General features: G+C 38.9%; 1 protein-coding gene across 1 annotated transcript in view; it reads left to right on the top strand.

Annotated features, from left to right (window-relative positions):
- The window catches only part of ARHGEF26 (Rho guanine nucleotide exchange factor 26), a 63,223-nt gene that overhangs the window by 21,785 nt on the left and 22,094 nt on the right, over positions 1 to 19,344 (top strand). The window contains exons 6-9 of the mRNA XM_049803222.1: positions 10,158 to 10,310; positions 10,794 to 10,923; positions 12,892 to 12,966; positions 15,139 to 15,228. Coding sequence (XP_049659179.1) covers positions 10,158 to 10,310; positions 10,794 to 10,923; positions 12,892 to 12,966; positions 15,139 to 15,228 — 448 coding nt within the window. The remainder of the gene's footprint in view (positions 1 to 10,157; positions 10,311 to 10,793; positions 10,924 to 12,891; positions 12,967 to 15,138; positions 15,229 to 19,344) is intronic.

The following is a 19,344-nucleotide window of genomic DNA, read 5'->3' as shown; positions in this document are numbered from 1 at the left end:
GTTCTTCCTGACACGGCTGCACTGCCCTCCTTGGTAAACCTGGACTTGGATCCCGTAGCTCTCCTCTCCTGTAGCTCTGACGTGTCACCTGCAGTCACAGGGGAGACCAAAGCAGGGAAGTGCTTTTTTGGCCGGTACCTATGGAAAAGTTTCTCAGCCCCAGATATTCACTGTTGATAGTGAGCTGTGGCGTGGTCACCAATGGGGATGGGTTTAACTCTTAAAAGATGTTCTGAGAACAGTCAGTGGTTTAACATGACATTGTTTTAGAGTAGGAAAGAGAAGTGAAGTGTTTTTCAGTGCGTTCCCTTCTGTCCTGCGTAAAGTCCTGTTCAAGCTGTCCATTGTGTTTGCCATTTCAGATGCCCCTCTGAAGGAGCGTCAGCTAATCATAAAGAAAACTGGATCTGTTCACAATTTGGTTGTCTCTGACTTGTGCGATCCTCTGTGAAATTAAATATAGCTTATGTTAGATTTCACAGTCTCTACTCGGGCATCCTTATCTTTGTCTTCACCACGCCTGCTCAGAGGTGTTGTAAAAGATCACTTTTGGAGAGGCTGTCTGAGAATCCTCAATGACGCTGCGCATGGCACAGAAAGCCTTGGTGGAGGGCATTTGCCGTTGTGTGTCTTGTTACCAGTGAATTTAGCCTGAGCCTGAAGTCAGTTATTAAAATCAGATGAGACTAGAAGCTGGAATAAACTTGCCTTACTTTGTCACTCTGATGGATTGTACAGTATCTTCAGGAAACGCCAACATAAACATAAAACTTCAGTTGTCTTTATGGTTCTTTTTTTCCAATGCCGGATATATGAGATTTAAGTTTTAGTTGCATAAAACTTGTATTTCTTCAGAAAATCTTCGGTATCCCGGGGTCATTTAAATGCTGATGATGTGACCATGTTTGTATTTCTCTAGCATCCTGCCTCCGTGGTGTTTTACCCAGCAGATCTTTAAATGCTTGTCAAGCTTTGCATAGACACAGTTTAATCCCTTTAAAATAATATTAGCTGGTGCAATCTGTTAAGGAGACCTTTGGATTGTGTTAATGATTGTGTTTACTTATTTTGCTAATTAAAATAGACACTATGTAGCTGGATTTTGTTTAGGAAAAAAAAAAATTAAAAAAACAAGGCAACTGATTTGCCAATGTTTTCCACATCCCTGGAGTTGCCATCTCATGCTTTGCTCAGAGTAGACCCTTCAGGGCATTGTTTCTGAAAGATTACGTGATTACTACATTAGTAGTACATTAAGTATCTTGTTTGGGTTTTAGGGGTTTTTCTATTTGACAGTGTAGATATACCCTCTATAGATGAGCTGTTTTTACCACATAATCAAAACCTAAATGACCTCTGTTTGCCAAGATCAAGAGTAACAGATGAAGGTCCTCTCATTACAAACTGCAGTACTGACTGAAGGATAGAGGGAACCCATTCTTTTGATGACTTTTCTCATGAGTTTTCTAGAGTAAATCAGGGTGTTTTTCAACACTTTCTTTCCCCCCCCCCTAACTTCACTGAAATAATACGATTGCAATATTCTCAAGCATTTGTATGCCAGAGGAAGAAAGAATTGAACAGTCCTGCTCAACCTTCCTCTGTGGTAGCGTTGAGTTCACCTGAAAAGACACAGGATACAGGCTGCACCTTTAACCACTTGGCTGTTTTCTGTGTTACTCTGGTTTTCTCTTAAGGCCTTTGCGATCTCTCCCATGTAATACTCTCTCTGGTTCTTCTTCTCTCTTCCCCACAAAACATGATTCTACTTCCTTATCTCACTTGAACTGGCCTGACAGCAAATGCCAGGGAATAGTGAGCGGTCATGTGTATATTTCTCAGAAAAAGGTTCAGTAAAAGAAATGGGAAAGCACCAGAGGCTGTGAGATATCAGTTACAACTGCTGCGTCATCTCAACTGCCTGATTGTAGATGTGCATTTTTATTGATTTTTTTTTTTAATTGTGGTTGCTGAAGCTTGACAATATTAACACTGTCAGATGAAAGGTAATTTAAGTTTCTATTTTAAATTTATTAAAACGGTGTTCTTAAATAGTGGCCATTGGTAACTTACTTTGTTTTACCTCTCTCTATAGAGAGTTCTAGTAATCTTTTTCTTGCCTGTATATGCTTGTATTCAAAACTTCATCTGCATGCTGTCCTCTCGGTATGCTTTATGTCTTGTATTAATGCCAAAATTATTTTGACAAATTAATTGTCTTTGTGTCCCTTTCTGAAAAATTTATGACTCTGAAGCTCTGTACTGTCAATTTATCTTCCTATGGAAATGCAGCACAGATGGTGTGTAACCCAGTGTCTCAGATTCTTAAGAGGAGAGACTCACTGTCAGGTCCCCTTGGAACTTTTTCTCTTGTAATTAGATTACTTTTCAAAACTCTTCTGCCAGTCCTTGGTCTAGGACTTCTGTGTTAAGTTTTTCCTTTACTTCTATCATTAAGTGCTTTTGGAGATACTTTTTTCTTTTTTCTCTAGCTGAGGTCCTCAGCCTAAGAACTGATATTTCTCTAATTAATTGTCTTCTAATGACTGTTTTTAATGTTAACAGTGTAGCTTCTTTTCTTAAAAGAAAAAAAATGCCACCCAACCCCCCAGTTTTTCCTCACCAGTGACTGAAGATGGTTTTTGTTATCCAGCAACAGATAGTTTTGGCATCAGATAAAAATAATTGATTTTGAGATGAAATATTGTCTGAAGCAAGGATTGAAACCATATTTTAAACCATAGGATTGAAACCATATCCTAGATTAATGGCTTTAAAATTGTGAGTTTAACCAAAAGAGTCTTAACAGCCCTCTGTTGTAGAGGGCTGTTGTAGGCCCAGTATAGTAGAGTTTGTTTGTTTATTTGTATCCTTTATTTTTTGCACACTGATGTAAAGGGTTTGGTTTTGGTGCTGGTGGTGTCTGGAGGTTTCCCTCCTTCCCTATTACTCCCTCAGTTCAGCCAGCTGCTAGCCAGGTGAGATGTAGCTGAAAAATACACCGCAGAACAAACCTGGCCATCATTTTCTTTCTGTCACCTCCTTCGCATGCCCATTGGAGCAGTTCCCAGACCTCGTCAAGTGTCAGACCACAAGCAATTGTGGTGACGTACCTGAAAGAGTGTGGTAGGAAAAGGAATTAATAAGTTGGACAAGAGCTGTGGAAGCTGGCATTGCCAGAACTATGGCATGAAGCTGCCATCTGCCATAGTATTTATTTGTACTGAAACCCATCTGTATATTACGTAAACATATTCTCTGTTAAATGAAGAAAACCCACCCCAAAAACCAAACCCACAGCAGCATTTGTAGCTGACTTCTTGGAGCCTCTGGCTCTTCTTCTGTGGCCTAAACTCTGCATACAGAGTTACTTATGTGAATATTTGTGTTTAAGGACAGTAGAACAAAAGTAATTTTAAAAAATTTTAAAGCCTTCCAGTTGTAACCCAAAAACTATTTATTTAGTAGGTATAGATCCTCTCAAGCAATCGTGCTTTGTTGTTGGGTCTTGCAGGGTTTGTTCTAGTCGCAGCTTACGAATCTTTCACCAATTTTCAGATTTACTGTTGATGCAGGAAGCACAAAAGAGGAAAACTGTATTTATTTGCATATTTCTTTGGTAGTAAAGTGGATGGATGTTCAACAGTTATTTGAACTTGCATCTCTGCTTTCCTTGTACAGAGACTGATAAGGAACAAAGAAGCAGCCTTTCTTAGTGAGACTGAGCGATAAGTCTTCAAGAGGTCAGTCTGGTTTTAGAGAACTGCCATTGCCCTTATAGCATAAAAAGTATGTGTAGCTGTAGTTGTTAGTAAGTCTAGAAATAACTGTGTTTAGCAAGGCTGTCATAGTGGGAGGATATATGTATATTCCCTTGGCTCCTCTCCTGTATCATTGGGTCAGCGTGCTTTGTTTAAATGAGATTTTAAACCTCAAATTCATGAGATGAAAGCTTGCATTGCAGATAGATGAGTTGTGTTGCATTGCTCCACGTTACTCTGGACAACGGTGAGGCTGGTCTGCAATTATACCTAGGAAATCTTGTCTGCTGAAGTGTGGTATTTGCTATCCTATATGTCATACTGTAACTTCTACTATGGGTGTGGCCGTATCAATATGAAGATCATGTATACAGACGTTTATATATACATTTTATAGGACAAGCAGCTGTATGTGCAGCAGTATCAAAACCCGCAACTTTCTCCCTACCTTTAAGCATGTGTGATAGTTTGCTGCCCTGCATAACTTTGTCTATAGATGTGTAGGAAAGAGGCTGAAGCGTCTGCGGCAGCACGAAGAGAAGCCCAGCGGCACTTGAGGCAGCGCTGCGTCGTCTCTGGCAGCGCTGCGTCCTGCCCCTTGGCCTTTCCCCTGACGGGCATCGCTGCTCTCCCTTCTGGACAGCGCTTGCGCAGGGCTAAAACAGTGTAACGTGCTGATTCATACACTTGCACTTTGAACTTGCTTTCCTTGGGTTATGGACGTTAGGCGGTTGCCAACTTGGCACAGGTGCCCTCCTGAGAAAGACGAACCTGGGAGAGTTTGCTGTCTGCGTCTGGCGCAGGGCTGCTGGGAGGTGTGCGGCCGTGGCAGTACCCACTGGGCTCTGAGAGGGAGCGGGGCAGGAGCCTGATGGGGGAGTTTGTCATTTGAAATGAAATGACACGTTCCAGACTTTCTCTGGAGAGTTTCCTGGGCACTCTCTAAATCACCGTTATTTCTAGACTGTGGTGGAGAGTTCCCTGGCTGATACCTTCCCTCAAGACTAAGCAATGCTTAATTTATGTTTTCGTATGGTTCATATTTTTGTATTAACAAAAACTTCTTCCCAAATATCAGGATTGGTTAGTTCTCTTACTGTGAAGGTGCAGGTGACAGCCCAGGTTTGTAGAGCGTGAGGGAAGTTATGCATCCAGTTGTTCTCCTCCATTCTCCAAGGTCTCTGCTTGCTGTGTCTGTTAGTTGGCCATTCTAGCAAGTGTGTTATATGGGAATAGCCTCATCCCTGTTGCTAGAAAGTTCACAAAATGATTTATAAATTCATTGTTTGAGACAAGCAAGAGATCATTTTGTTCTGTGACAAATGAGTATGTAAGTAACTTTTCAGACTTAGGGAGAGGGGCAGAAGCACCCTGCTTCTTCTCAGTAGTATAAAAAGCATTATTTTGTTCAGCATGGGAAAGGTTTTTAAAATGAGGACTCCTGTTGTGATGTCTCCATAATTTATCAAAAAGATTTACATTTCTAGTGCCACAGAGTGGTCTTTGTGGGTTCATTTGTCAGTGGGTATTAATTGGTTGAATCAAGATTTGTTTTTCTGAAATGCATACCATTGAACTAGATGCTATGAGCACTTACCCGCTATCTGAAGAATCTCGCTGTAACAGAATATATTGGCAGGGTTGCCATGGCCTTTTTATTGTTCTGGATTCCTGCCAGAATACTATAAATAGTTGAAAAGGCAAGTGACTTGCCGTTAGGATAGTTACTTGTGGGTAGGCTTGCTGAAAGTTGTTCCAGTTTGTTGCAGAATAAACAAATAGGCTGTCAGGGTCTGTCATTTTTTTGTGTTTGGTTTTTTTTTCTTTTTTTCTTTCCCCCCTTGTTTGGTTTTGTAGTTGCTCAGTGGATATTACCTAATAAAAGGTATTTTTATGGACTGTTAGCTTTGCAGTGTTTAGTGTTACAAATATATGTGGATGTATGTATTGTTTTCTATTATTTGGATTGTGGTAGTTCCTGTAACAAACTGATTAATTTCAAACACCTGTGGATGCAGTCCCTCACTTGATTCACCCTCCTTTCAGCCATTCTTTTCCTAAAAGCTCTGATTCAGCATAAAAATAAGGCTGTAATTTTCCCCATTTTTACTATTTTAAATTCCCTCTCTTCCCTTCCCCATTCCTCCCCCCCCCCCCCCCAAAAAAAAAAAAAATTAAAATAAATAAATAGTGATGCAGATGTTAAGCTTCTGTTCCTGATGAGAAGATTCAGATTTGGAGAGGCTAATCAGAATTTTTTTATGACTTTTTTATCTGGAGTTATGTGGAATTGGTAATTGTTTTTCCAGTTCCTTATCTCTAAGCGGAGGAAGCTAAATTGTACTTGCTTCCACTCCAATGGTTTTTTTTCCTGTTAACTGGATAGTAGTGTGTCAGCAGCAACATCCCTACAAAGCTAAATCTGCATTATAATCTTCTTTATGCCAGATATACAGGTCATTATAACTTGGAAAACATTAAGCAATAATAATAATAATAATGAACTTTGAAATAAGTGATCTACAAGCCAGACCACAGGTCACTTCCACATACAGAATGGCTTTGATGGTGATGGACTGATATTTTCAGTGACAGAGCAGACCAATAGCACTGTCCAGAAAGGTGAGCAGTAGAGGATTGCATGGACCTGCAAGGAGATAAAAAATTAGTACTGTAAGCAGTAGGAAAAAAGTCATAAATGTTTGAGAACCTTCATTCTATGAGTGCTATGTAACCTGTATACAAAACTGCAATGACATCTGGCCCTCTCACCAATCTGGTAATGCTATTACGTGTATTCTGTCATTTTGCAAACAGAATAAAATGATTTTATAGTAACTTTATCAATTTTTTTTTTCCTCTTAGCTCTCTTGGGTGCTGATCACCTGGTTCTGGTAACTTCTGGTGTTCCACATTTACTTCAGTTTCAGACAGAACTTCAAGTCTGTTCGTTCCCAGTCTCACTCACAAAAAAGGCTTTGGTATCAGTTTTCTTCTATAGTGACCCCTGATGTAAATGAACTATTTAGATTTTTTGCAGTACCTCCGACCTTTCTGTATATTCCTTTTATGTCCTGTCATTTGATTCTGCATGCTTTTTGCTCCCAGATAATAACTGATTCCATAATATAATTATTTTTCTAACTCTAATTTGGCCTGCCTACTTAACGTCTCTTTTACCTGCCTAATCAAACTTTTTTTAATCCAGTGCGATCTAGTTTTGGAATATCCAGATAGCAAGATACAATATTTGTAAGAATGTAAGTCCTGCTCAGTTAAGGGAGAGTAAATGTTGAGAAGAAATGTGGATCAAAATGATTGATATTAAGGCATTTATTTTGTATATTTCTTTATGGCATCTGATTAAGTAGAACTTTGTTGATGGGAGTTTTGCAGTTGTAAATGAGACGTAGTTTAGGCCTTATAAAGGTGAATTGTATGGAACGGTTCATAACACTGTGCATATACCAGTGTGCATTTGTGTTTATACAGCTGAATTAACTAGAGTTTTTGAGAAAGTTGTGGATATCAGTCATTGATTAACACAGTGCAGATGAATGGGAAGAAATAGCTGAAGAAAATTGCGTGAGCAAGTATTAGGACTGTTGTTCCTGGTGGTGATTACCAGCTTGTTAATGATCTGCCTAAAGACATGGGAAAACCCTTAACACCAAAAGTTCAAGGAGGAAACTCTTGTCATAAAGACAGGGCAAACTCCAGTGTTGGTGAGAATCTCTAGTGTTTCTACATCTTGTGCTATAAAAAGAAACAAACAGGAAATTAATTAAACCTACGTTTCTAAATTTGGTACATAGCCTTTAGGGGAGGGGGAGTTTTAGAATATTACAAATTGGATGTTTCGCTTACACAACATAAGGGCAAGATGAGGGAAATCAAATGCTGTCTTATGATGCTGTTTGACTTTCACTTAACTGGTTCTAACTTTAACCAGAAAAGTTCCAGACTTAACAGAAACAAATGTTTTGCATAAATCCTTCTGGTGTTAAATAAAAAAAGCCAGTCACACAGCACAACTAATTGCAACTACTAATTTGTAGTTGGTTAAATTGAATGTAATCACTCGATCGCTGATCTTTATGACAGAATCTGTCCTAAAATTTTAAGTAAGAAGTTTTTATGATGTGTGTGGTTCACTGATTATATATAGTAATTAGCAGATTGGATGCAAAAAAAGACAACCTTTGATTCAAGCTTTGATGCATGATTTCCAGAGGTAATATTTCTTGTAGTACATGTTGTGGGGGATGGGACTTGGGTTTGCTGCTTCTCTCTGCCCCCTCTTTTTTCTGTTTGTTTTTTTTTTTTTAAATCTCCTGCTCTCCAAGATTTTTACTGTTCCTTACAATGACTGTGACTACTGATGTCATTGATGAAGCACCAGATAAATTCTAAAAGTGGAAGTTCTAGCCCAGCATGGTCAAACACCTTGTCAGCATGCCATAACATACGGCAGGAAGAAATGTTGTATTTCCTAATTTCATGAGGAAAGTAAATTGGCAGCATGCTGAGTTCTCCCAACTACAAATGTCTTGAGTAGAGCAGAAACGAATTCCAGTTGTCTGCGGTTTTTGGTGGTCAGTGGTTGAAGTCTGACTGTTGTGGTTCATGAGAAATTGTAGACTGTGTGACTTGGAGACTTTCCTTCCCTCCCGCCTCTTGGACCCCAGTGAAATTTCAGGCAACTGTTAACTTCAGTGTTTGTCCATGTATTGTATGAGATCGCATAGCAACTTAGTATGCTTTGCCAGCTAGTACTGTTCTTGATACTAAAAAAAAAAACAAATACGTAGCATAATACAACTCAGTGACAACTTGAAATATTTTGTGCTTTGAAATAAGATGGGTGGAGGACAGAAGGATGCTGGAAGACTCTGCCTTCCAAATGTGGCAGGCTATTAAAAAATACTGCTGCACCACTTAAAGGGGAAGAGCGGGTGGAAAACTGCACTGTAGTAGGCAGTGTTATATCTATTTGTAGGCAGTGTCCTGTTTTTCATTAAATGGTAATACTGATAAACATCAGTCAGTTCAATCTGCAGTTACTGTGTCAGAACTTTAAAAAACAAAACCAAACAAAAAATCCAAAACCAAAACAACTCCTCCGCCTTGATTCTTTTGACTGTGTGATTGACCAAGTGAGAATCTGGCAACCACTCAATTTGGGCAGCTGCTTCTAAGCACACCTGGAAAAAAAATTCTTAATTTAGTTAACCCATGTTGTTAAACAGTGTATGATAAGCTTCTGTTCATCCTGTTCTCGTCTTACATTTGATGTTTGTAAAACAAACTATAGAGAATATTGGTGCAGCACTTAAAAATGAAATGCTGCAAGGTGACAGATTTTGAAGAGCCAGTGTTAGTAATGAGAAAATGTAATAAGGGACCAAAATAAAATAGAACTTGTTTCAAAATATTTTAGCTTGATGTGAGATGATGTGTTCCAAGAATTTTTTTTTATTAGCTGGTTTACTCTAGGGACTTCAGGATTCTTCTAGTGAATCATCTTGTATAAAGGCTGCAGGCAAGACTAGTATATGAGAGATTTTCAGCAGCTTCTAGATTTTTAAGGATTACACTGATATCAGAGTGTCAGTGCAGGTAATTCTAGTGACCTGCCATAGTTGGATCTGTGTGATCCCTTACACCCCAAATAGTAAGACATTTCTAATGAGCATCACAGAAATAAAGGCTTTTTTTCCAGGTGAAATCAGAAATGTAAAAAAGGAGTGGAAAGTTTTCAGAGGCCAAAGGGACTCGCATGTGGAACAGAGGACAAACAATAGGGAAGTTCTTAGAACAAGCTTGTTTAGCGGAGAAAGTCAGCTCAGAATTTTGGTTTCTGTTCCCATTTTCACTGTTTCCAGTCGATGTTTGTTTTCAGTGGTAGATGAAAGTATTTGGTACGTGAGCACCTTGTCCAGCTCAGCCTGCTGTATGTTTTTTTGCTGTTAGTTCAGCAGTTCACACATAACTTTATTTCATTGAATGTTCTGGGTTTGTACATCCTTTATTACAAGAGGAAATGTGTTAATGTGAGCTTGAAGTTGTTTCCTTTCTTTTTCAGCCCTGTTTCTGGACATTCTAGTCTAACCAGATCAGTAATGCTGTTTTGGTTTTGGCAGCTAGAGAATGGGAAGTAACTTTGCCAGCATTGCTTATGTTGAGCTCTGCCAGGTGACACTGGCAGCCTTTGACTTCTATCATGTAAAGATTTCCCTTATTGTTCTGCCAAAGGAGATATGATGTCACCCTTTCACAAATCATTCAAGTTGTCATTAGTTTACAAAAGTCATGGGTTGCGTCAGGTGAAGTGTAAATGTTGCGAGAGAAAATCTGCTAATTTTTTTTTGAGTAATTTATTTTCTTTTTTCACAGGTTCTTTAGAGAACTTGAAGCAAGACATCAGAACAACATCTTTATTGATGATATTAGTGATATAGTTGAAAAGCATACTTCTTCAACATTTGATCCATATGTAAAATACTGCACCAATGAAGTCTATCAGCAGCGAACACTGCAGAAATTACTGTAAGTACTGATTTTAAAATACAATTGCAAAATCACCCCCTTTGTAGTAGGGGGCTGTGCAAAATCTGTGGCTTCCAACTAAGCATGTACTTACATGCGTAGCTTTTCTTAATGTACACAAGTTCCTTTGAAGTAATCAAGAGTGACAGTGTGGCTGGCTGCATAGTCCAATCCTATTTGTGGTCATGTGTTACGTTCCCTTTCCACTGGTAAGTACAGCTTAATTAGTGTCAAGATATACTTTCCTTGTTTGTTATGTATGAGTCTGTCTGCACTCAGTCATGTATGGGAGAACTTGAGGTTTCTAAATCTCAGTACTGGTCTTGCATATCTACATAAATAAAGCTGAAGGTTTAGTTGGTATGACTCCTTCAAATCACACTTTCCTATTAATAAAATTATGATTTATTTAAAATCTAGCAGCTGTCACAATTCTTTGGTAAAACATACTGTTTAATTCTCTCCCCCTTTTTTCCCCACCAGAGCCACAAATCCAGCATTTAAAGAGGTGTTATCACGGATTGAGTCCCATGAAGATTGCCGGAATTTACCAATGATCTCTTTCCTCATTCTTCCCATGCAGAGAGTTACTCGTCTTCCCTTACTGATGGATGTAAGAACATAGTTATTTTTCTGTTTTTCTTTGATGTATGTTCTTTTATGTTAGTATTCCTTCCTATTCCATTCGTAGTTCAACCCAGTCTTTTGTATCTTCTTACTTACACCAGGTGCAGGGCTGTAGATACTGGTCTATTGATTATGAAGTGCTGTAGCATTTGTTTGGTTACTGCGATGGGTACCTCCTGCTCCTGATACCTCATTCAAAAGTTGAATATTTAGACATTTTCATAGAAAAATTGTACAGTAAAGGGTCAAAATGATCCTGAAACCAAGGAGGAACCTAGCACAGAAATTGTATATAGTGTTAGGATTAAAATTAAACCCTGCAGTTTAGAAAACAAGACTCCCTAACATTTAGATTAGGTAAGGGTCCTTTTGCAGTAAATACTTTCAGGAAGAGGGTTGTTAAGCTCCTCAGTTATGAGGGTCACAGTGTAACCCTGCAGAGTGAACTCCGTTCTCAGGGGCACGCGAGCTGTTCGTGACTGGAGCAGTATTGATGTGCTCGGTTTCACAGCAGCGTCTTATGCTGTGAGATGTTCCCTTCCTGTGCAGGTTACCGGGTGACTTGGGAAGCGTGGTGAAGTGCAAGTGAATATTCGTGAAGCAGAGTTCACACCAGGGCTTGTGGTATTTCGGTTAAGATGCTAGAACTACATTTATGAGCTGGACAACCAGCAATAGTGGTTGGGTTTTGGTCATCCAAAAATCCATGCTCAGATTCTAGCATTGGTAGGATCCAGAAAGAGGACTGATAATTTTGTTTTCCTATATATTTGCAAATTGTGCACTGATGAGTTTGATCATCTGGATAGTTACTTAGTTCATTCATGGACATTGAATACTCTTTGTAGTACATTTCTAGGTAAAAAATGGAATAATAATCTAGTATTATTTTTGGTGTTTCAGTAGGTATGCGTTCTGCTTCTTGGTTTTTTTCTTATCTTCATCTCCTTCCTCTCTTTGGCTAAAAGACTCTAAACAAGTGAACTAAGCATTTTATTTTCCACTGTTTCAGTTTTGTTTATTTGTTTTCTTGGAGATGATTGTGTAAACCTTTTATTGAGACTTCAAAGTGAACTTGATTTTTAAGGCTTCAGTACCAGAAATAAGGCTCTAACTACATTTAGAGAGGAGGGAACATAATTAAACCAAAGACTAATTTAATGTGAAATATCTTACGATGTTCTTGTTTCTCAATCAAAAAAGTGATTTAACTGGCCTGTCATTGATTCAAAATGCCTGTTTCTGGTAGGGCTTCACCTTCACCTCTGACTCGTATCTATTGACAATTTATTCTTAAAACCATCGTGTAAGTCATAGATCAGATTTACTTTTCATTACTTTCCAGCACTTCTGTGTTTGGATGCTGCAGCCGTCTTCCCTTCCATGTGTTTTTTTGTTTTAATAAAATAATACTGTTATGTATATTTTTCAATGTTACACATAACAGTGTAGCCTTAAGAGCCTTTTCTGTTTTTCTTTTGGAAATACTTACCTTCCACAAAGAGGTCAGAGAGAGGAATCTGGTACAGTTTTCTTATTGCAAGTATGGTTGCACATAAATTGGTATCTCAACTTCCAGGAAAAGCTTAATATTGAAGCAGGAAGAACCTGTTATGCACAGCTGCAATGGGATTTCATTGTGGCTTGCAAGAAGTTGGGACACGAGATGGCAGAAACTTTCCCTTTCCTGGAAGGATGTGGCTGGCCTCTTCCACTGCCATGGCTGGAGGTTGGCCAAGAGGTGCCAGACATCACTGTGCTCCAAAAAGCTTTCTAGGGAGGCATTCCTTAGTGTGACAGAGCACTCTGAAGGAGGGTCTTAGTATTCCCTCATTTATCCCAGTCTACAGCTGTGACTTCACCTCCTTGATTTCAAATAATACGTATATAAAATTCTGTATTTGTTACAATCTGTGCTGCTTAGTCCTCTGAAGTAACTGACACTTTGTTTCAGACTATTTGTCAGAAAACTCCTAAGGATTCATCGAAATATGAGAACTGCAAGCAAGCTCTGAAAGAAGTGAGCAAGGTGTGTTCTTAAAAGTTTAATCTGGATGCAGAATTTGTTCTGCTCTGTTCTCCTTCCTAAATTGTACTGCATGCTTTTGTCTTTCAAAAATCCGCTGTGAGAAGTGGCTGCTTTTGGTTTTTGTTAGTCATTTGATGTTGTGCTTTAACCCCAGCTGGCAACAAAGCACCATGTGGCTGCTCACTCAGTCCTCCCCCCTCCAGGGGAATGGGGAGGAGAATCAGAAGAAAAAGGTAAAACTTTGTGGGTTGAGATAGGGACAGTTCAATGGGACATCACAAGGAAAGAAGTAGCAGTAATGACAATAATGCTGATAAAAGAATGTATAAATCGAGTGATGCACAATGCAGTTGCTCACCACCCAGAACCTGATGCTCATCCCCCACCCGTCCTGAGCTCCCTCAGTTACATACTAAGCATGACATCGTACAGGTATCGAATATTCCCATGGCTAGTTCTGGCCAGCTGTCCTGGCTGTGCCCCCTCCCAGCTTCTTGTGAAAAATAACTCTTCCCCAGCCAAACCCAGGACACTTGAGAGTTAATGCTCATGTTTATTACTCATTTTGTTCGCCTGTTTCGTTGTGTAGTTGGACAAATGTATTCTGTTTGCTCCCAGTCATTCCAACAGAAAACCTTATGGTGGACCATAAATATAGAAAAACCCAAACCACTATCCTGACAGTAGAGAAAAGAAAGTCTGAATCTTCTAAGCAAACTTAAGCATTCTTTCTTCTTTTATCGTAAGTTAACCAGGTCACCTTCTGTCAGTTGTTCAAAGTTGTTCTCTTCTCCTCCTGTAGTCATGCTTTTTTGCCAAGAATTGGTGGAAGAAGAGCACAAGTCCATTTTCCTTCCATGTGTAGATTGTAAATTTCAGCAGCATTTACTTGTATAATAAATTCTGGTTCCTTCCATTTGAACCTGAGTAATCAGATTACTGATTTTTTATTTTTATTTTTAAACTGGTGGGAAATTCCAATCCATCTGTTTAATGTATTTATGTTCTGGAAATAGATAACTCTTTAAAACAGAACTTTGTGGTATGAAAAGAAAACCTAAAGATCTAAGGACTGGCTCTTTTTTACCTCCAAGATCTCAGAATTTCAGAAACTATAGTGCATCATAGACTGTTGTGGAATGTGAAGTACTGGGCGCTGTTTATTAAAACAAAAAAAATCTTTCTCTGCATGTTGGGCTAGACATTACCTTGAGCCTTGAACATTCTTGCCTACTTTAAGGGAAAAATTGATGTTTTCCATGCATAAATAATGCAAATGGGAAGAGCACTGAAGCATTAAAAACTAAATTGTTTTATTTAAGAAAGGCCACTCGGGATCATTTTTATGCCTAAATTACTGTCTGTTTATTACTTAGGAAAATACCCTAAACTCGGCAGCACTGTACTGCTGCCAACACAGTTGGGTTTTTCTGCAGGAACAGTGCGTGGTGTGTGAAGTGTTTGATTACAGAGGGAGGAAAAGGCCCGTTGGTGGCTGGGAAATCCACGTGTGATGTTGCGGGGCCAAGGGGAATGCATTTTCATGTCTTTCTGTCTTCGCTCCCCTGTTTCTACGTGCTCCCCACCCCCACGTGCAGACTTCAGTAAAACTATAGCCTGCTTTAAAACTGCATTTTGAAGGTCAGCTGCAGTAAAACTTATTCTGGGATACTGTTTGCCTTCGTTTAACAAGATGGTACTGTAACGTTTGCTTTGGAACTTCCTCCTGTGAATGAGTTGGGTGTGCGAGGTAGACCTGGCAGCATGCTGCACTGATGGGTTGGTCTGGAAGGTTGTTTATTTTGGAATTGGTCATTAACTTGGATCAGAGAGCTAGAACTCTTCCCAGAGCTTTGGGCTGAACCTTTGTACCATCTGGACTCCCCTGAGAATAAATAATTATCACAGTATCATAGGATAATTCAGGTTGAGGTGGATCTCAGGAGGTCATCCAGTGCAGCCTCAAGGCAGAATCGGCTATCAAGTCCAACCTGGTCACTCAGGGCCGCATTCAGTCTGGTCTTGAAAGCGTTATGTCTGTGACCGAGTGTGAAAATGTCAGTTCCTTTTGGAGTTTTATGCTTCCCCAGAAGAGCGTTTTATAAAGGAACAAAAGTTTGTATTGCCAGTCTTGAGTACATTAAACCTGTTAAATAAATGTCTCATTTCTAGCTGGTGCGTTTATGCAACGAAGGCGCTCGGAAAATGGAAAGGACAGAAATGATGTACACAATTAACTCCCAACTGGAATTTAAAATCAAGGTATGATGATGATGTTTCTGACCACAAATCATGTAGCATATGAATAGCTTTGACTACATCTTAAGTTTTGATAGGTTCATTGCCAGCATAAACAAAGTAAATTGGTGTACGCTGTGATATTGACAGGACTTTTCAGTCAGGGAGGACAAGTTCATATTCTGGGGTTGCTGAATCCCTGGAAACTCAAAGAGTAACTAAGGGCTGTTGCATCTAACCAAGCAGATGAAGCTTCAAGTTGAGGCTTTTCAGGGAAAGAGAGTATCGGGTTATATATTTTTAGAAAGAATACATTAGCATTAATTACTGCAGAATGGGGTACGTCCAGACTCTGGATTTACCTTTGTGGACGAAACCCTGTCCCTGTTGGGAGTGACTAAACCGACTAATACCAGTCATGGCACAGTTTTATGCTGTTTTATGTAACTCATAACAATGTGCGTGATGGTCTTGTCACCATTCACACGCAGAATCGCATGTTGCCTCTGTGTCCCCCCTCCTTGCCATCCATTTCCTCAAGGTTTGCCAGGCCTTGAATTGTTGGGTTTTTTTCTCTCTTCTTCCTCTTCACGTAAAACAAAAGCGGAAGAATGGACAGCATCATTTCTGATTTGTACAAGAATTGGTGCAGTTCTCAGCTGCAAATGGAGGCCATGTCACTGAACAGCACACCTGGTTAATTAACTGATCTGTTGAAGTCTCTTGTAGTGTGGGAACTTGCTGGATGGATTAAAAATAAATTTTTGGGGGAGGTGTTGCATTGCAAAGCAGTTCTGTTTCTCATTTTGGCATGTTGTCTGGCAGCGTGTGAACAAGGTCTGATAAATTTCATCACATGTGAATTGATGTTTCTGTGAGCTGTAGGTAGTTTTGAAGTTCTGCTTAGATTTCTAACTGCAGTTGAAGAACCACCATGTGTTTCTTTAAAGAGCGAACTAGGATTTGTAATTGATAAAGTAAACAGTGGAACTTCAGTAGCATCTTCATATCACACAGTAATTCTTGCAAAGAAATGATCTCTTATGGCTGGATAAAAAACAAATTGGTCAAGTACTTTAATTAGAAGGGTTATGTTACAGCAAAATGTTTTTCTAATTGTCTAAACCACGACACTAATATATATTGTATTAAGTATTCTTTGCCTTAAAGACAAAGATAAGTTGCTGTGAAGATTTTGCCATTAGGAGAGAGGCCAACTGCTCCTGCTTGGTGATGAGATGTTCTCATGTACGTGATAGGAAAAGTATGCCCAAGTAAATACTTAGAGACCAGGGAAGGTTCCTAATAGTATTTGACACTCTGGATTTACAGTGGCATGAAACAAAAAACCAGGCCTGTTTCAGGTCACCTTAGGATGTGTTTCTTAGAATTATGATCCATTTCTACAAGATTGTGATAGTCTGCTGTAAAAACGGTCAGTTTGAGGAGTCATCCTCAAAGTAGGAAAAAATAGTAGGAAAAAATAGCAGACATAGTCACAGTTAGTAGGGGTTTTAGTGTACTTCCAAGATACTTGAAGTACATCTACTTTTTTCTAGTCAGTGTTTGTTAAAATACCATTTCTGTAAATAATGTCTCAAACCATTATATAATGAGTTTTCTTTTGTGAGAAGAGTTTATTATCATACATGTAGTAAGAAGAGGTTCATGTTTTTAAAAACACAGTTCTTTAAAGGGTCTTGTTCAGTCTTTGAGGAAATGCTGTCTCCAAAAACTAGTTTTTCAACTTGTTTGAAGTACTTTTATTTTCAAACTTGACATGATGACAACAACAATAAATAAAACACTTCTTAACAAGTGGCATCACTACATTTGCTAACAATGGTGATTATAGTATCAAGTCTTTGGAGAGTCTAAAATAGAGTTTTGGGTAGTCCGAAGTCCTTGGGTGATCCACTTTGTGGTTTTATTCATAGTTTTCAGATCTACAGACGTACCTAATGGTGTTTAAGTGCTTAAATGGTTTGTAGTCTCTTGCTCTCCCTGTGGAAAGAGGATGCATGCTATCGATCCTGACTTTGCAGAAGCAAAAGGCCCTGTATAATTCTCTGCGCATGCTGTAACTAGCAGCTCTCGCTAGTTTCATGGGAGTAATAGCAACTTCATGTATTTTGTTTATCTGTATTTTTTTAATGCAAGGTGTTTTTTTTTTTTCTTTGTGCATCTTAAATATAACCATTTAGTGGTTTAGACCTATCTGTGGTTTGAGAACTTGCCAGCTGGCATATAAAAGGCTGCTTGGCCACATGTCAATACATTTTTAAGTTCCAACAGCTTGTTTTATGTAGAAAGGAGATGGTATACATGATGTACTCTCTTTGGCAATTAAGGAAAAATTAATATTAAAATAAAAACAAGCTGCCTCTGGAACATAGTCAATTAGGAAAATGTGATGAACTCACTCGGAGTACAGATTAGAGGAATTCTTAGTTCATCCTCAAATAGAAATTTTTAAAGTACTTTTTGTCTGTAAAACAATCATCATGGTGCTATAATTCTGTTTTATAACCATTATAAATTAGGTAGACTATTTCTGTTCTTGCTCAACCTCATGGAGTGTTTTGCGATTTTTGTTTATTATTTTATTAGATATAACTGTAGAGTATTGCATGGGAGGACAAGAGAAGCTACTCAGTATGTCACTTGTACATGGCTAATCTGTAGAATTCAATTTTTAATTAAGATTCAGAAGTTTTTATTCTTAGATTTTCATCTTTAGCACCAGAAAAAAATGGTGGTGTTTTTTTTTTTTCTGCAAACATGCTTTTGTGTTCATGAAACAAACTTGTTTGTGACTTCTGTGTTCAAGGACCATCTAGCTCAAAGCCTTTCAATTTTGTAAAGTCACAAAAAGCGCAATGGCATCACACTGTTAGGGTATGGGCCGATGTTTCACAGTCCTGTATCGTCACATGGAGCCGTTTCTGCGCTGCAGGAAATGTAAAAGCCATTTGTTTAGAAAATTCGTTTTCCTGTTACTTGAAGGTACTGAACCAGCAGAGTTTTGACTGAAAGTATGCCAAATTTTTTTAAGCCAAATGTTGGTATAAAACTTTGATTTCAGGGGTGGAGCTTGGGAGTTCTGCTGCGAGTGTCATGTCCGCGTACTGAGCTAAATTGGCCTGTCATAACCTGTGAGGTGTCTGTAACAAAATGACCAGCCATAAGAAAAATTACATGATACGGTCCTAGGAGAAAGTAATAAACTTGGATTGATAGAAGTCTTAAGTTAGCCACTGATCTGAGATGAGTGACAGTATCAATCAATGAACTTGAAGCTGCAGTGATCTATAACCAGATTGATTTACTCTGACTCACTAACACTTGGATAAAAATCTATTTATGAAATATGGATTTGAAACAAAATTCTGCATTTCCAAATTGGAGTATATGATAAGCAAATGCATTTAATAAACTGATGGGTAATACAAAACTAGAAGCCTGCAAAGAAGTCATATACATCAAAACAGAGTATGTGAGCTTAGATAAATTGGGAAGAAACGTCCAAAGGGAATTTTGTCAAGATTCAATTCACTAATACTGTCTTGGTAGCATGAATGCAAAAATACTAGGAATCAAAGCAAATAAATGAAACGTGTTGGTATTTATCAGTAGTCACTTTGAAAGAATACAGGTTTTGAAAGGTACCTGGTGTAAAGCTACAGTATAGCAAAGGCCGTGTTCCAGTGGATGTCTGTGTTCAAGTACCAGGTGAGGGTGGACATCCATTACTGCCTGTTCCGGGTATGCTGGGACACAAATCAGTCTAGGGCAAGGGTAGAAAGTGTAAGGCTTCTTTAATTTGTAACAATTTGCAGTAGTTCTGGAGGGCTACTACGCTTTGCAATTTTGAGCAACCTTCATCTGCCATCAGTATGCTACCTCCTAAGGGAAAGCACGAGGAAGAGTTCTGCGGTGCTGCGTGGTGGCAGAAAAAGCATCTTTGGAAAAATTGCTTTGTTGTGTGCCATTTTAGAGTCACTGTAAAATTGTACCTTAGAATTCAAAAAGAAGGGGGTGGCTGCACATGAAATCAGGGAGTTGTTAATTTGTTGTTCCAGCAGCAAGATCACAGTCAAAGCACTGCATTTTGGTTTTGGCATACTACTATGGGGCAAG

This window comes from Accipiter gentilis, chromosome 6 (assembly GCF_929443795.1).
Source record: "Accipiter gentilis chromosome 6, bAccGen1.1, whole genome shotgun sequence".
NCBI classification, from domain to species: domain Eukaryota; kingdom Metazoa; phylum Chordata; class Aves; order Accipitriformes; family Accipitridae; genus Astur; species Astur gentilis.
This window is presented reverse-complemented; position numbering and strand designations above follow the sequence as displayed.